Source organism: Hemitrygon akajei, chromosome 27 (genome assembly GCF_048418815.1).
Source record: "Hemitrygon akajei chromosome 27, sHemAka1.3, whole genome shotgun sequence".
NCBI lineage: Eukaryota > Metazoa > Chordata > Chondrichthyes > Myliobatiformes > Dasyatidae > Hemitrygon > Hemitrygon akajei.
Window position 1 is genome coordinate 40,107,391 of NC_133150.1, and position 16,907 is coordinate 40,124,297.

At 42.5% G+C, this 16,907-nt stretch overlaps 1 protein-coding gene across 1 annotated transcript in view; it reads left to right on the forward strand.

The window, feature by feature from the left end:
• LOC140717283 (polymeric immunoglobulin receptor-like) overlaps positions 1-16,907 on the forward strand; it is a 63,197-nt gene that overhangs the window by 24,116 nt on the left and 22,174 nt on the right. Inside the window, exon 3 of the mRNA XM_073030719.1 lies at positions 15,273-15,338. Coding sequence (XP_072886820.1) covers positions 15,273-15,338 — 66 coding nt within the window. The remainder of the gene's footprint in view (positions 1-15,272; positions 15,339-16,907) is intronic.

Here is a 16,907-nt window from a genome sequence, read left to right on the forward strand (position 1 = left end):
AACATGGAATCACAGTGGATTTAACTTGGCTGTTTTTGACACTGATCAACAGAAGAATAATCTTACATGTCAAAGTGAAAGCAGATCTCTACAAAGTGATATAAATTATTTAAAATATAAAACACAAAATAATTAATTGCAACACACACAAAATGCTGGTGGAACACAGCAGCAGGCCAGGCAGCATCTATAGGAAGTAGCACTGTCAAAGTTTCGGGCCGTGACCTTTCGTCAGAACTAACTGAAAAGAAATATAGTAAGAGATTTGGAAGTAAGAGGGGGAAATGCGAAATAATAGGAGAAGACTGGAGGGGGTGGGGTGAGCTGTGTGCTGGAAAAGTGATTGGCAAAAGGGATACAGAGCTGGAGAAGGGAAAGGATCATGGGACGGGAGGCATAGGGAGAAAGAAAGGGGGAGGGGGAATGGGCAGAGTGATGGACAGAGAGAGAGAAAAAAAGAGGAGGGGGAGAAAAACTAAATATATCAGGGATGGAGTAAGAAGGGGAGGAGGGAATTCCAGACCTAACCAATTCCCCTCTACCACCACTCTCCTCTGTCTAGCGGAATTAGTTCTTAGTCTCAATAATTTCTCCTTTGGCTCCTCCCACTTCCTCCAAACCAAAGGTGTAGTCATGGGCACCCGCATAGGTCCCAGCTATGCCTGCCTTTTTGTTGGCTTTGTGGAACAGTCCATGTTCCAAGCCTATACGGGTATCCGTTCCCCTCTTGCACGCATGCTGAGCTCGTTGACTTCATTAACTTCACCTCCAACTTTCACCCTCCCCTCAAATTTACTTGGTCCATTTCCGAAACCTCCCTCCCCTTTCTTGATTTTTCTGTCTCCATCTCTGGAGACAGCTTATCTACTGATATCTACTATAAGCCTGCAGACTCTCACAGCTACCTGGACTATTCCTCTTCCCACCCTCTCTCTTGCAAAAATGCTATCCCCTTCTCGCAGTTCCTCCGTCTCTGCCACATCTGCTCTCAGGATGAGGCTTTTCATTCCAGGACGAAGGAGATGTCTTCCTTTTTTAAACAAAGGGGCTTCCTTTCTTCCACCATCAACTCTGCTCTCAAACACATCTCTCCTATTTCCCACACATCTGCCCTCACCTCATTCGCCTGCCACCCCACTCGGGATAGGGTTCCCCTTGTCCTCACCTACCACCACACCTGTCTCCAGGTCCAACGTATAATTCTCCATAACTTCCACCACCTCCAACAGGATCCCACTATCAATCACATCTTTCCCTCCCCACCTCTTTCTGCTTTCCACAGGGATCACTCCCTACGCGACTCCCTTGTCCATTCGTCCCCCCGATCCCTACCCACCGATCTCCCTCCTGGCACTTATCCTTCTAAGCGGAACAAGTGCTACACCTGCCCTTACACTTCCTCCCTCACCACCATTCAGGGCCCCAGACAGTCCTTCCAGGTGAGGCGACACTTCACCTGTGAGTCGGCTGGTGTGGTATACTGTGTCCGGTGCTCCCGGTGTGGCCTTTTATATATTGGTGAGACCTGACACAGACTGGGAGACCGTTTTGCTGAACACATACGCTCGGTCTGCCTGAGAAAGCAGGATCTCCCAGTGGCCACACATTTTAATTCCACGTCCCATTCCCATTCTGATATGTCTATCCATGGCCTCCTCTACTGTCAAGATGAAGCCACACTCAGGTTGGAGGAACAACACCTTATATACCGGCTGGGTAGCCTCCAACCTGATGGCATGAACATTGACTTCTCTAACTTCCTTTGATACCCCTCCTCCCCTTCTTACCCCATCTCTGATATATTTAATTTTTCCCCCCCTGTTTTTTTTCTCTCTCTCTGCCCATCACTCTGCCCATTCTCCATCTCCCTCTGGTGCTCCCCTCCCCCTTTCTTTCTCCCTCGGCCTCCCGTCCCATGATCCTTTCCCTTCTCCAGCTCTGTATCACTTTCGTCAATCACCTTTCCAGCTCTCAGCTTCACCCCACTCCTTCCGGTCTTCTCCTATCATTTCGCATTTCTCCCTCCCCCTCCTACTTTCAAATCTCTTACTATCTTTCTGTTCGGTTAGTCCTGACGAAGGGTCTCGGCCCAAAACGTCGACAGTGCTTCTTCCTATAGATGCTGCCTGGCCTGCTGCGTTCCACCAGCATTTTGTGTGTGTTCCTTCAATTTGCAGCATCTGCAGATTTCCTCGTGTTTGATAATTAATTGCTTAAGTATTCACCCCCTTCAACTCAGTACTTAGTAGATGCACATTTGGCAACAATTACTACCTTGAGTCTGTGTGGATAGATCTCTATCAGCTTTGCACATCTGGACACTGCAATTTGCTCAAGCTCTGACAGATTGGATGGGGATTGTGAGTGAACAGACCTTTTCATGTCCAGCTACAGATTCTCAATTGGATTGAGGTCTGGATTCTGACTTGGCCACTGTTGTTAAACCATTCCTGTGTAGCTTTGGCTTTATGCTTTGGGTCATTGTCTTGCTGGAGAAACAAATCTTCTCCTAAGTAACAGTTCGGTTGCAGACTGCATCAGGAATTTCCTGTATTTTGCTGCATTCATTTTACCCTCTACCTTCACAAGCTTACCAGGGCCTGCTGCAGTGAAGCATCCCCACAGCATGATGCAGCCACCACCATGCTTCATAGTAGAGATTAAGTGTTTTTTATCTCAGCAATATTTTATTGGTTTTTTTATACATAGTACAAAGGAGGTTTGTGTAGTACGTAACAAATGTACAATTCACATCTAAGAAAAAGATGCACCCGTAGTACAATCATGCTTTGGTTGCCTCGCTGCCCTGACCTACCCCTCCTAATTCCCATCTCCAAGCCATCATTGCATTAGCAAAAAAGGGTTAAACAGAACCCTTATCCCCACAGAGCTGCATTGGTATAGAGAAGGTTTACTTTTCTAACACATAAACTGTTGTGCTTTTACACGTCTGAGTTCATAGAATTTTACCGGAGAATGCTGAAAGTCAGGGAGTTATGTGCAGAGGAGAGAAAGAAGGGATGAACCTTTAGTTTGGCTGGGAATTCTGAAAGTATTCAAGAAAGGGTCCCCACACCTTTTGGAAGTTTATGTTCGCATTGAGAATTGAATAATGGATCTTCTCATGGTATAGACTGGACATGATGTCACTAAACCACTGAGCATGGGTGGGCAGGGCAGCAGCCCTCCACCTGAACAAGACTGCGTGCCTGGCCAAAAGAGAGGCAAAAGACAGTATGCAACGTTTGGTCGGACTTAGGTGCGTGTCCCCCTCTCCGGAGGTGCCGAAAAGAGCAATCAAAGGGTTAGGTTCCACATTGTAATGAAGTATTTGGGATAGGGTTTGGAAAACATCTCAACAGTATTTTTCCAAGCTAGGGCATGTCCAGTACATGTGAATAAGGGAAGCCTCACCCCTTTTGCATTTGTCCCTGCAGGGGCCAACATCTGGGTAAATGCGAGATAATTTAGTTTTAGACATAGTGGACCTGTGTACGACCCTGAAATGTAACAGGCAGTGGCAGGCACATAAAGAGGTTGAGTTAACTATCTTGAGAACTGAATCCCATACATTGTCTGACAGTGAAAAAATTAAATCTTGCTCCCAGGCAGTTTTAATTTTGTCAAGGGAGGACTCACCTCAGAACAGTTAGCTTGTCACAAGTAGCAGATATTAGACCTTTGCGCAATGGGTTCATGCAGAGAAACATATCAACAACGTTTGTGTCGGGTGCCTCGGGAAGTTTGATAACAAAGGGCTGATAAAATGTCTAATTTGCAAGTATCTGAAGAAATGAGTATTGGTTAAGTTAAACTTTGCAATTGTTCAAATAATGCAAAGCAGTTGTCTATAAGAAGATCTTTAAAGTGCCTGATGCCCTTTCTATACCAGTTTTGAAATGTTGGATCATGTATAGAAGGCTGGAGGAGGTGATTATGTAGAATAGGACTTAAAAGAGAGAAGCCTTTGAGACCACTATACTTTCTGAGCTGAACCCATACTCTCAGGGTGTGCCTGATAACAGGATTAGCAATTGGTTTAGGCGTAAGAACAGGGAGTGCAGATTCAAGAAGTGTGGAAATAGAGAAATTCTTAATTGAGTTCAGCTCCATTGCCACCCATATTGGGCAGTCAGATTGGTTGTGGCAATGAGACCAAAAGATGAGATAGCATATGTTAGCTGCCGAGTAACGTAAGCGGAAATTGGGCACAGCCACGCCCCCATCACTTTTATTCAGTCGGGGATGCTTGCCCTTCCGTAAGTAGGATGATATGACTGAGTCTAATGAGTCAAAGAAGACTTTAGGAATGAAAATTAGTATGGATTGAAAAGGTATAAAAATTTAGGAAGGATGTTCATTTTGAAACATTAATTTGGCCTATCAGGGACATGGACAGGGTGACCACTGTGCTAGGCTCTGTTTTGTATGATTTAACAAATCTGTGAAATTTTCTCCAAAAGACACTAATAATTCCTTGTTACTATGACATCAAGGTAAGTGAGATTATGTGTTTGTGATTATGTGCAGTGCTTGGCTTACACGAAACATAGTGTTTAGTCTGATGGCCAGAAAGTTCAATTTTGGTTTCATCAGATCATAGAACCTTCTCCAAGCTGTCTTCAGAGACTTTTTCGTAATTGTCTTCCCTCTACATTTTTGTGTGGATTAACAAATCTCTCCCCTCTCACTTAATTATTCCATGGATTTTTGAACTTATCTACTTTACCATCTTAAGATTTTAAGAATTATTCCTGAGCTTGACAGTTTGGGAACTACACACACATATAACACTGTTAACTTCTGTTTATTCAGTATAATCTTTTATATTTGGATTAGATACTAGTAAAGATAATGGTTTTAACGTTAAATCCTGACTCAGTGAATAATCTCTTGCTGCTGGTACATTATGAAATTGTAACAATAGTTTCCTTTCTGCCCCCCTGCCTTCTTGAAGATTGGAGTGAAATTTAGAAATTTCCAGTCTTCGGAAAACATTCCAGAATCTAGTGATTCTTGAAAGATCTTTACTAATGCCTCCACAATCGCTTCTGCCAGCTCTTTTAATACCTGGGGCCAGGTGACTTATATAACTTCAGACCTTTCAGTTACCCAAGAACCGTCTTTCTTGTTATGGTAACTTCACACCCTTCATGACCCCTGACACCTGGAAATTCCACCATACTGCTGGTGTCTTCCACAGTGAAGACTGGTCCAAAACACCTATTCAGTTCATCTGCCATTTCCTTGTCACCCATTCCTACCTTTTCAGTTTCATTTTCCTGTGGTCCAATATCCACTCCTGCCTCTTATTTACACTTTATGTATCTGAAAAAACTTTTGGTATCCTCTTTTGGCCAGATAAATTTGGTATTCCATCCTTACTTTCTTAATGGCTTTTCAGTTGCCTTCTGTTGGTTTTTAAAAGCTTTCCAACCCTCCACCTTCCCACTATGTTTTGCTATATTCTATGCCTCCTTTTTGACTTTTTATGTAGGCTTCATCTTCTCTTATTAGTTACTGTTATGTTAACTTTCTTTAAGAATACTCTTCGACTTTGGGATGTATATATCCTGTGCCTTCTGAATTCCATTGCTCCTCTGCTGTCATCCCTGCCAGTGTTCTTTTCCAATCAATTCTGGCCAACTCTTCACACATGCCTCTCTAATTTCCTTTACTCCACTGTAATACTGCTACAACTGACTTTAGCTTCTCCTTTTTTTTAAATTTCATGATGAATTTGACCATATTATGATCACTTCCTCCTGAGGGCTCTTTGACCTTAAGGTCTCTAATCAATTCTGGTTCATTGCACAGCACCCAGTCCCTAAAAGCTGATCCCCTAGAGGCTCAATCACAAGCAAAGGGAAATAGCCATCTGGAAGGCACTGTAGAAATTTTCCCTCCTGGAATCCAGCACCAGCTTGATTTTCCCCATGCAAGATAAAAGACTGCCCAGGTCATTCCCAGGTTATGAACACCTGACTTATGGACATGTCTACATCCAAACAAGCCTCTGTAATGTCACTTAATTCAAAAGTCCGATGTACAGTACTGTACGGAAGCCTTAGGCACCCTAGGTTTTTATGATTTCAGATGGTATGGCCTCTACCAAGCCCTGATCTCAACATCATTGAGGATATCTGGGATTACCTGGAGAGTCAGAAACAAATGAGACAGCTAAATTCTGCAGAACTATGGCAAGTTCCCCAAGTTGCTTGGAACAACCAACAAGCTGATTTTCTTATAAAGCTGCACAACTGTGTACTGAACTGAATTGATGCAGTTTTAAAGGCAAAGTGTGGTCAAAGCAAATATTGATTTGATTTAGTTTTTTACTCTTTATTGATCTTTACTGATAGTAAATAATTGATATTTAGAAACTTAATACTTCATTACTTTTGAAAGCATCTTCACATTACAGAATATTTTTACATATGCCTATAACTTTTACACAGTCCTGTATGTGCATATGTTTTCATATGACATGAAGATTGTCAGTGTTGTTCATGGTATAGAAGGTTATCATAAGTTGCTGTAGGAAATAGACAGGATGTTCTGCGGGATGTAGAAGTGGTAGATGGAGTTTAATACAGAACAAGGTGAAGCAATATACCTTGGATGATCAAACGTGAAGGCAGATTACAAGGTTAATGGCAGAACTCTGAGCAATGTAGAGGTACAGAGGGATATTGGGGTCCAAGTATGTAGATTCCTAAAAGTTTCCACACAAGTTGAAAGGGCATCAAAGAAGGTTATGATGTGCTGAACTTCTCTGGTCAAAGGGATTGAGTTCAAGAGCTGTGAGGTAATGTTAAAACTCGATGAAACTCTGGTTCGATCACTCTTGGAGTATTGTGGAGTATAAGGCATAGATTGAGTGGACAGCCAGCACCTCTTTCCCATGGTGACAATGACCAATATCAAATGACACCCATTTAAAGTGAGTGGAAGGAAGTTTAGGGGGATATAAGAGGTAAGTTCTTTTTACGCAGAGTGATGCATCCCTGGAATGCTCTGCCGGCATTGGAGTAGAGGCTGATATCATAGGGATATTTAAGAGGCTCACTGATAGGCACACATATATGTATGAAGAATAGAGTGTTACAGGCTATGCAGAAAGGAAGGAATAGATTGATCATGGAATATAGATTGTTTCAATATTGTGTGCCAAAGGTCCATACTGTGCTATACTGTTCTATATGAAATGTCGAATATACTCTTTTCCATTGATGTTGGTTGGCCTACTGAGTTCTTCCAGCATTTTGTGTGTGTTTCTACAAATAACAGAACTAGTTACCTACAGCACCTTACAGGCCCTTTGGCCCAGAAAGTTGTGCCGACCATGTAACCTACTCTAGAAACTGCCTAGACTTTCTCTACCACATAGCCCTCTATTTTTTTTAAGCTCCATGTACCTATCTGACCCTCTTAAAAGACCCGATTGGATCCACTTGCACCACTGTCACTGGCGGTGCATTCCATGCACCCACCACCCTCTGTGTAAAAAATCTTACCCCTGACATCTCGCTTGTCCCCACTTCAAAGCACCTCAAAACTATGCTCTCTTGTGTTAGCCATTTCAGCCCTGGGAAAATGCCTCTGGCTATCCACATGATCAATGACTTTCATCATCTTCTACACCTCCATCAGTCCACCTCTCATCCTCCATCACTACAAGGAGAAAAGGCCAAGTTCACTCAACCTATTCTCAAAAGGCATGCTCCCCAATCCAGACAACATCCTCATAAATCTCCTCTGCACTCTCTCCATAGTATCCACATCCTTCCTGTAGTGAGGTGACCAGAGCTGAACACAGTATTCCAAACTGGGTCTAACTGTAACATTACCTCATGGCTCTGGAACTCAACCCTACAGTTGATGAAGGCCAACACACCATACACCTTCTTGACAACACTGTCAACCTGCGCAGCTGCTTTGAATGTCCTATGGACATGGACTCCAAGACCTCACTGATCCTCCACACTGGCAAGAGTCTTACCATTAATATTAATTTCTGTTTTCAAATTTGATCTTCCGAAATAAATCACTTCACACTTTTCTGGGCTGAATTCCATCTGCCACTCCTCAGCCCAGTTCTGCATCCAATCAATGTTGCGCTCTAACCTTTGACAACCCTCCAGACTATCCACAGCTCCCCCAACTTTTCAGTCTTCAGCAAACTTACTAACCTACCCTTCTACTTCCTCATCCTGGTCATTTATGAAAAAACACGAAGAGGCGGGGTCCCAGAACAGATCCTTGTGGAACACCACTGGTCACCATCCTCCATGCAGAATAAGAACCATCTACAACCACCCTTTGCCATCTGTGAGCAAGCCAGTTCTGGATCCACAAAGCAAGGTCTCCTTAGATCCCATACCTCAATACTTTCTGAATAAGCCTTGCATGGGGAACCTTATCAAGTGCCTTACTGAAATCCATATACACTACATCCACAACTCTATCTTCATCAATATGTTTGTTACATCCTCAAAGAATTCAATCAGGTTCGTTAGTTCTGACTTGCCCTTGACAAAGGCATGCTGACTATCTCTAATCAGATTGTCTTTCCAAATGTTCCTAAATACTGCCCTTCAGGATCTTCCCCAACAACTTGCCCACCATTGAAGTAAGACTCACTGATCTATAACTTCCTGGGTTATCTCTACTCCCTTTCTTGAACAAGGGCACAATGTTTGCAACCTTCCAATCCTCTGGTAATTTTCCCGTCCATGTTGATGATTCCAGAGGCTCAGCAATCTCCTCCCTTGCTTCCCACTGTAGCCTGGGGTATTTCTCGTTCGGTCCCAGTGACTTATTGAACTCAATACAATCAAAAGCTCCAGCACATCCTCTTTTTTAATGTCTATACACTCAAGCATTTCAGTCCAGTGAAAGTAATCCCCACAATTGCTAAGAACCATTTCACTGGTGAATACTGAAGCAAAGTATTCATTAAGTTCCTCTGCTATTTCCATCAGCTCCATGCACATGATTCCACTATCGCTCCTAATTGGTCCTATTCTCACATGACTCATCCACTTGCTCTTCACATACTTGTAGAATGCCTTGAGGTTTTCCTTAATCCTACTCACCAAAGCCTTCTCATGTCTTCTTCTAGCTCTTTCTTTCTAGTTCATTCTTCTACTCCTTCCTGGCACCCTTCTAATTTCCTAGAGCTCTAAAAGTATCTAGTTTCTTGAACCTTTTGTAAGTGTTTCTTTTCTTAACTAGATTTTCTGCATCTTTTATACGACATGGTTATTTTACCCTACCATCCTTTCCTGAGTGGAACAACCCCATGGACATCTACCATGCATTTTCCTGAGAACATTTGTTCCCAACAAATTCCTGCCTAAAAGAAGCATATTCTCCCCTACCCCAATTAAATGTTTTCCTAAACAGTCTGCTCCTATCCCTTTCTAGTGCTAAGGTAAAGGAGAAAGAGTTGCCATCACTACCTCCAAAATGCTCTTCCACTGAGAGATCTGACACCTGACCAGGTTCATTTCCCAATACCAGTTCAAGTACAGCCTCTCCTCTAGTTGACTTATCTATGTATGGCATCAGGAAAACTTCCTGAATACACCTAACAAACTCCACCCCACCTAAACCCCTTGTGCTATCTTCCTGTTCTGACTTTCAGTAGTCCGTGGCACCGGGTGTAATCCGGAGATTACCACCTTGGATGTCCTGAGCTTCAGAACACAGTAACACACAGCACACCACATGGCACATATGGTTAAGATAGCACATACATTCAGAAACGTAATTAATAATAATATTTGTCCAAATCCCTGGGTGGCATGGTCGGAAGTCTGATGGTGCAGGGGATGTTGTCCCGAGCTACGTTTCCACAAGAGCAAGTACGCAATAGTTCCTCATCATTTGCTGGTGCAGCTTCAGGTAAAAACTACTCCACCATCTAGGCTATGTTTTCTTCTCACTGTTGCCATCAGGAAGGAAGTAAAGGAGCCTTTGGTCCCACATCACATCATCAGGTACATTTATCAACCTTAAACCATCATGCTCCCGAATCAGTCACCTCAACTGACTAGACAACCTGCAGACACAATTTCAAGGTCTCTATAACTCATGTTATCAGTCTTATTCATTTCCTAAAATTATTATTTTTATTTGCAATTTGTCTTCTTTTGCACATTGGTTGTAATTCTTTGTGTAGTTTTTCATTGACTCTATTATATTTCTTTGTTCTACTGTGAATATCTGCAAGAAAATGAATCTCAGTGTAGGATATAGTAACATATATGTACATTGATAATAAATTTATCATAAACTTTTTGAACTTTGATAAGGTGCAAGTTTACTGACCTATCATAATGCATAGTGAATAAATAGAGAAAGAGACACAAGCATGATGATTCCCAATCAATGCACAAATATCCTAAAGGAGAATAAACAAGAGAAATAAAAGTTGAGTGCTGATTAAAATGAGTGAGCTGCAAATTATTGTAGTTTACATTGGTTATCAGTTTGTAAACCTGTAACAGACAGTGTAACTTTTCTCAGTACTAACATGTGCCTGTAACCCATAAATGTACATACATAGAATAAAATGTCTTGGAAGTAAAACAGGTGAACTGCATTATTGTAACTACAGTCGTGGTAGCACGGTATATAGTGACATACAAGTCTTTTGATAATAAATTTAATTTGATTTTGAACTTTGAAGTGCCTCACTGACAAGGAGGAATATGGCACGATATCCCTCACCTGCTGTGTGAGGATGTGAAGCAAAAAGAGGCTGTTTGGAGCTCTTGACTTCTACAGGTTAGGTCTGGCTGTTGATTAGCCCGAGATAATTCCAGTTACAGTGGTCCCACTTGTGAATCTGGACTTGATAAACCCAAGCTCATTACTAGTCTGAGGGAAAGAACTTGCTCGTTTTTTTTTTCTGTGGCAAAACAGCAAATTTCACATCAGAAGACAGTGAAAACAAACCTGATTCTGATTCTGAAAGAGGCCCATTCCTTTTCTAAGGACATCCCAAAGAAATTCTCAGTGGATATGCTTAGAACTTCTGTGCTCTTTACTTGACTTATAAATCAGACTTTAAGGAGGTGCCAATGGATGTCTGATGTAAACAAATTGTTCCATCCTCTTCCTGTATTATTTCATCACTTAAGACCAGAAGACGATAATCCAAGAACATAATGACCATTCAGCCCATCAATCTGTGCCACCATTCTATAATGGCTGATTTATTATCCACCTCAGCCCCATTCTCCGCATAGATTTCGACACCCTTACCAATCGAGAATCAGCAACATCCACTTCAAATATTCACAATGATGTAGCCTCCACAGCCGTCTTTTTCAATGAATTCCACAGGTTCATCACTCTCTGACCAAACAAATTCCTCCTCATCTCTGTTCAAAAGGGTTATCGTATGACGCTGTGCCCTCTTGTCCGAAACTCCTCCACGATAGGAAATGTCGTCTCCTCATACACTCCATCCAGGCCTTTCACTATTCAAGAGGTTTCAATGAAATTTCCCCCTCATACTTCTAAACTCAATATTTTTCATTCCTGGGATCATTCCCATGAATCTCCTCCAAATACAGCACATCCTTTCGTAGATAGGGATTCCTAAACTGTTCAATACATTGCAAGTGCAGTCTGACTAATACCTTCTAAAGCCTCAGTTCTTGGATGTCTTCCCAACAACCTACAGGAAAACGTTTTATGATCACATTTACAGCTGTGCACAGGATTGGGATTAATTTTAAACACAAAGGTCCAAAAATCTTTTCTTCATTGAATTGTTATTGTTGTTCAGAGATCTTGCTGAAACAGAAATGCTTATCTGAAGATTTATTGCATCTCTGCACTTGTTCTCATCAGCATATTGACCCATGGTTGTTGAGAAGCTTTCCAAGGAGTGTTGGGGCAATACAGGAAGAGGGTGGAACAATTTGTTTACATATAGCATCTATTGGTACTTCTCTATATTCTGTTTGGTCAGATAAATAAAGACAGAAATTCTGACCACATCCTTCGCTGAGGATAAACATTACACAGATGACAGCAGTGACAGCACTCATACTCTACAAAGTACAGAGTTTAAGCAGATATACATTCACAGCTAATATACTGCACTGTTTTCCCCTAAAACAAATGTAACAAACCCAAAGTAACAAAAGCTCTCTGTCTGTACTGAATTATTTTATCATTTATCCATTTCTATACAATGTGAAATTAAGTGTTTATAGATAATTGCAAAGTCAGCAACAATAATTCAGGACAATATAAATATATAAATCAGCCACATTCTTGGATCACCTCAGCCCTCACACTACAATGAAATCAAGGCTGAACAATAAAACAACACACACAAAATGCTGGGGGATCTCAGCAGTTCAGGCAGTTGAACAATTAACATTGTTTAATTAAACTTTAGATGGTGCCGATACAAATAATTTCAGGACATACAATATGCCAGTGATATTAAACCTGATTCTGTATTATTTCTCCAACAAGTGTGACCTGTGAGAATTGTTATCCTTTGTACTGAAGCTCTCTCAGACTTCATCTGGCCCAGGGAATCGCACAGCATGACTCTGGATAGATCACTCTTTGAGTAACGTTGAAAGATCTAACCAGTTGAACAGGGATATTGCGAAGCAAGCAACTGAGAATCTATGCAAAGTTATGCCGAGTTAGGGTATGGAGGTGAGATAGGTAAGATAAAAATGTCTTCTCCTTAGACAAGTGTGACCTGTCTGTTTACTATGCCCTATAATTCTATGAGAAATAGAAACAACAGAGGTTCTCTACTTACACAGACCATTTCCTATCAAAATGGAGTTGAGTTGGTTTAAGATCAGATCCAATGTGGCTTTTACCCATTGTGAATGGGTAATTCCATTCAGTAGGTTTTCCCCTCACATCTAACTAAAGCAAAGTGAAATCCCATCAGAGCTCTTGAAATTGCACCAACGGAGGGAAAATAATTCAGAAGAGGTGAGCTCTAAAAGTTACTTCAAAGAGTGGGCACAGCCTTCAGAGAGGGAATGAAGTGGAGTACTGTGTGCTGAGTTTGCATGAAAAGCTCCTTCTACATCCCACCTACTTCCTACTTCCTCATCTCTATTCAAAAGGGATGTCTAAAATTGCTTCTGCCCTCTCTGCCCCGGCCAGCGACGCTGCCGATGTTGGGCGAACATGCTGCTGAAGGCGCTCTGACGTCCGCACGTTTACAGAAGTGAAGAAGGCAAGCTCTTCCTGGGCTGCAGGAGGGAACTGGCGGTAGCCTTGCCCAGTAGAGTGGCAGTGATCTGCTGCAAGGGCCCCCAAGCTTTCTCCAACACGGCGCTGTCTGCAGCACAGTTCTTCCCTCATTACTCGAAACGGCGCTCCAGCACTGATACAAGGACCCGGTAGTCACGCTGCTCAGCCAGTGTTAGGTCGATGAGGGCTTACAGGGACAACCCCTCCAGAGCCAGGGCAAGGTGCACCGCCATCTCGGTGGGCTCTACCTGTTGTACCATGTGGCAAGTTTGACTTGCTCCAGGCGGCTGGACTGTTGTGTCTGGGAGCTCCAGGGTTGATCTTGTGGCGTGAATGGTTGATGCCCTTTGGTCTTCCTCTCGCTCCGGCAGCATCTGCCATCATGCCCATCCTCCCGTAGCTACGACGTCTTGCATTCCCTGGTGCGGATCATGACAGAGGTGGGTGATGCACTCCGCCGTGTCCCCCGGGTTGGAGATCCTGGTACGCTCTCTCCATCGGGGCTCCCTGGGAAGGCATGAACCTCAGTTCCCAGGTCCTCCTTCGGGTCTCGTCTCATGAGCCCGGTATGGAGCAGGCATACTGCTCGGTCCTGGACATATTACCCATGTCTTAAGGCACTCTATACAATATCGTAGCTCTTCAATCTTGTCGTCAATTTTGCATCCCACTCCTGACACCAATGTGGCGAACGTTTGGTCCACAATGACAGGCGAGGAAACTCATTGAACTCAATTACCATTATATTTTGATAACCACAAAATAGCCATGATCTGGAAAGTGAACCCAACCAGTCTCATACAGACAGGGGAGGTAACCATCACACACCCCCGTTACAGTTAGGGTGACCCACAAATACACAAGCAAATAACTGTATAATCCAAGCTAAAATGTAACAATAAATGAACTGGAACTTCCCACCATAATCACATAAAAACATTTTAAAACAAGAGCAATCAATAGTGCTGGTCATCAGAAATTCAGGGGCAGTGTCACAATATTATGATCAGTTTTTCTTAGGGTTCTTTTACCTTCAGCTCTCAAATAAATCCTAATTCATTGCACGACACCCAATCCAGAATAGCTGATCCCCTAATAAGCTTAGCCACAAGCTGCTCTAAAAAGACATCTCATAGGCACTCTAGAAATTCCCTATCCTGGAATCCAGCACTAATCTGATTTTCCCAATCTACCTGCACATTGAAGTCTCCCATGACTGGTGTAACATTCACGAGAAAATTTGTAGATGCTGAAAATCTGAGCAACACGCCCAAAACACTGGAAGAACTCAACAGACCAGGCAGCATCTATGGAAAAAAGTGCAGTCAATATTTTGAGCCCACTGATGCTGCCTGGCCTGCTCAGTTCCTCCAGCTCTTTTGACATGCATTTTCTATCTCCTGTTGTAACTTGCAGACCACATCCTTACTACTGTTTGGGGGTCTGTATACAACTCCCATCAGGGTCTTTTTGCCTTTGCAGTTCCTTAACTGTATCCACAATTGATTCAGGACTGTCCAACCATATGTCACCTATTTCTAATGATTTGATTTCATGTTTTACCAATAAAGCCACCCCACCCTATCTTCCTTCCTGCCTGTCCTTTTGATACAATGTGTATCCTTGGACATTCAACTGCCAGCTAAAATCTTTTCTCAGCATGATTCGGTGAAGCCTACAACATCACACCTACCAATCTGCAACTGTGCTGCAAGATCATCTACCTAATTTGATATACTGCATACATTCAGATATAACACCTTCAGTCCTGTATTCACCCTTTTCAATTTTGTCTGCTTTTTACGTTGCAGCTCATCCTGTTGATATATTTTCTGATCCGAATATTTTAGCTCTTCTCACCATTTAATTTAATCTCTGGGAATTGTTTAAATGTTTCTCTCTTGCTAAATATAGCTAAAAGCTTTGCAGATTGTCACTTCCCACACTCCAGTTGTGGTTTTTGATCAAACTCCCTGTTGCTTTCTTCCCCATTTTTGTTTCTCTCTGAGGACAAATAGGTCCTGGCTGGGTCTCCGCGAATAAAATGATGTGGACCTCATTTCTTCTGATTGGTTTCCTACCTGGTGAGTAACAAACTGCACTGGACATTCGTACAATCGGTTTTGGTTTGGAAGTCGTGGACCATTTTCAGAACAGTACTTGAATACCTGTAGGCACTAAAGCTGTCAGAAACTGGAGTTCATAGTTCACTCTTGGAGGAACTCAATAGGTCAAGCAGCTTGTGTCAGAGGGAGGGGAAACATCAATGGTTCGGTTCGAGACTCTGCATCAAGTGTAAGTGGAGAGGGAGATCATGTAAATAGGAGAGGGGGAGGTGTGAGACTGGGTCCACTAGGTGGTCAGGGATTGAGGAGGGCTGAAGCACAGTGGGCAAATAGAATGGAGAGGGAAGGGGATGGAGTTTTGAGTGGGTGAGAGGTGGAAGCAGATGAGGAGAAAAGGAGAATAGTGTGAAGTCAGTCGGGGGAGAATATGTCCAGGTGGAGAAATCTCCTGGTGGCTGTTAAGCAAGAACATCAGGTCTCCCATTTCTGGAAACTGTTCTCACTCTGCAGGGATCAGTATGACAATTGACGTTATTGTCTTGAAATCACTGTCATTCCTGGGCCATTTCAGTGGGGCAATTAGTAAAGAACATTACTAGAACTGGAGTCAACGGTAAACCAGGATGGGTAGGGATGAGAGATTTCTATCCTGAAAGGCCTTTCCAATCCAGATGGGATTTTGACAGTCTGGTAGTTGATCATTATCATTATGTGTGTTTTTAATTCAGAAATAATTAATAAATTATCTATATAAACTTTCAATGTAGTCTTACAGAAATTGAAATTGCACCTGGATTTCTAGACACTAAAGTACTAATGACCATTGTTGCACCACCTACTAATTACACAGAGAAATACTTGATAGGTACAAAATATAAAACTTCCATCAGAATCAGAGGGTCCAGTTTTAGACTTAATGAGGAGTAAATCAGGACACCGGCCTAATGGCAAGAATTGCAACATGATCTCAAATGATTTTACCCACCCCATCTCAGTAGGTTTCAATAGGTACATTTAATATCAAAGAAATGTATACCATGTACATCCTGAAATACTTTTCCTGAGCAAACATCCACAAAAACAGAGGAGTGTCTCAAAGAACGAATGACAATTAAATGTTAGAACCCCAAGGACCCCCCCCAACTCCCCCCACTCATAAACAGCAGTAAAGCAATGACCCCACCACCAACAAAAAAGCATCACCAACCCCCACTGAGAACTCAAGCGTGCAGCAAAGCATCAATAAAGACACAGACTTGAAGTTCCCCAAAGACTATTCGTTACCGGTAATTTGACATATCACAGGCCCTCTCTCTCCCTAATAAGGGAAAAGAGGTGTCCCCATTTCACAGGTAGAAGGGAGACATAACAAAGTGAATGGATAGGTATATGGACAGGAAAGGAATGGAGGGTTCTAGGCTGAGTGCAAATCGGTGGGACTAGGTGGGAGTAAGCGTTCGGCATGGACTAGAAGAGCCGAGATGGCCTGTTTCCATGCTGTAATTGTTATATAGTTATATGGTTATATGAATCGCTGATTTATGGTGTTAAAAGTCTGTTGTGTTGCATTTTCCAAGCCCTGTGCCC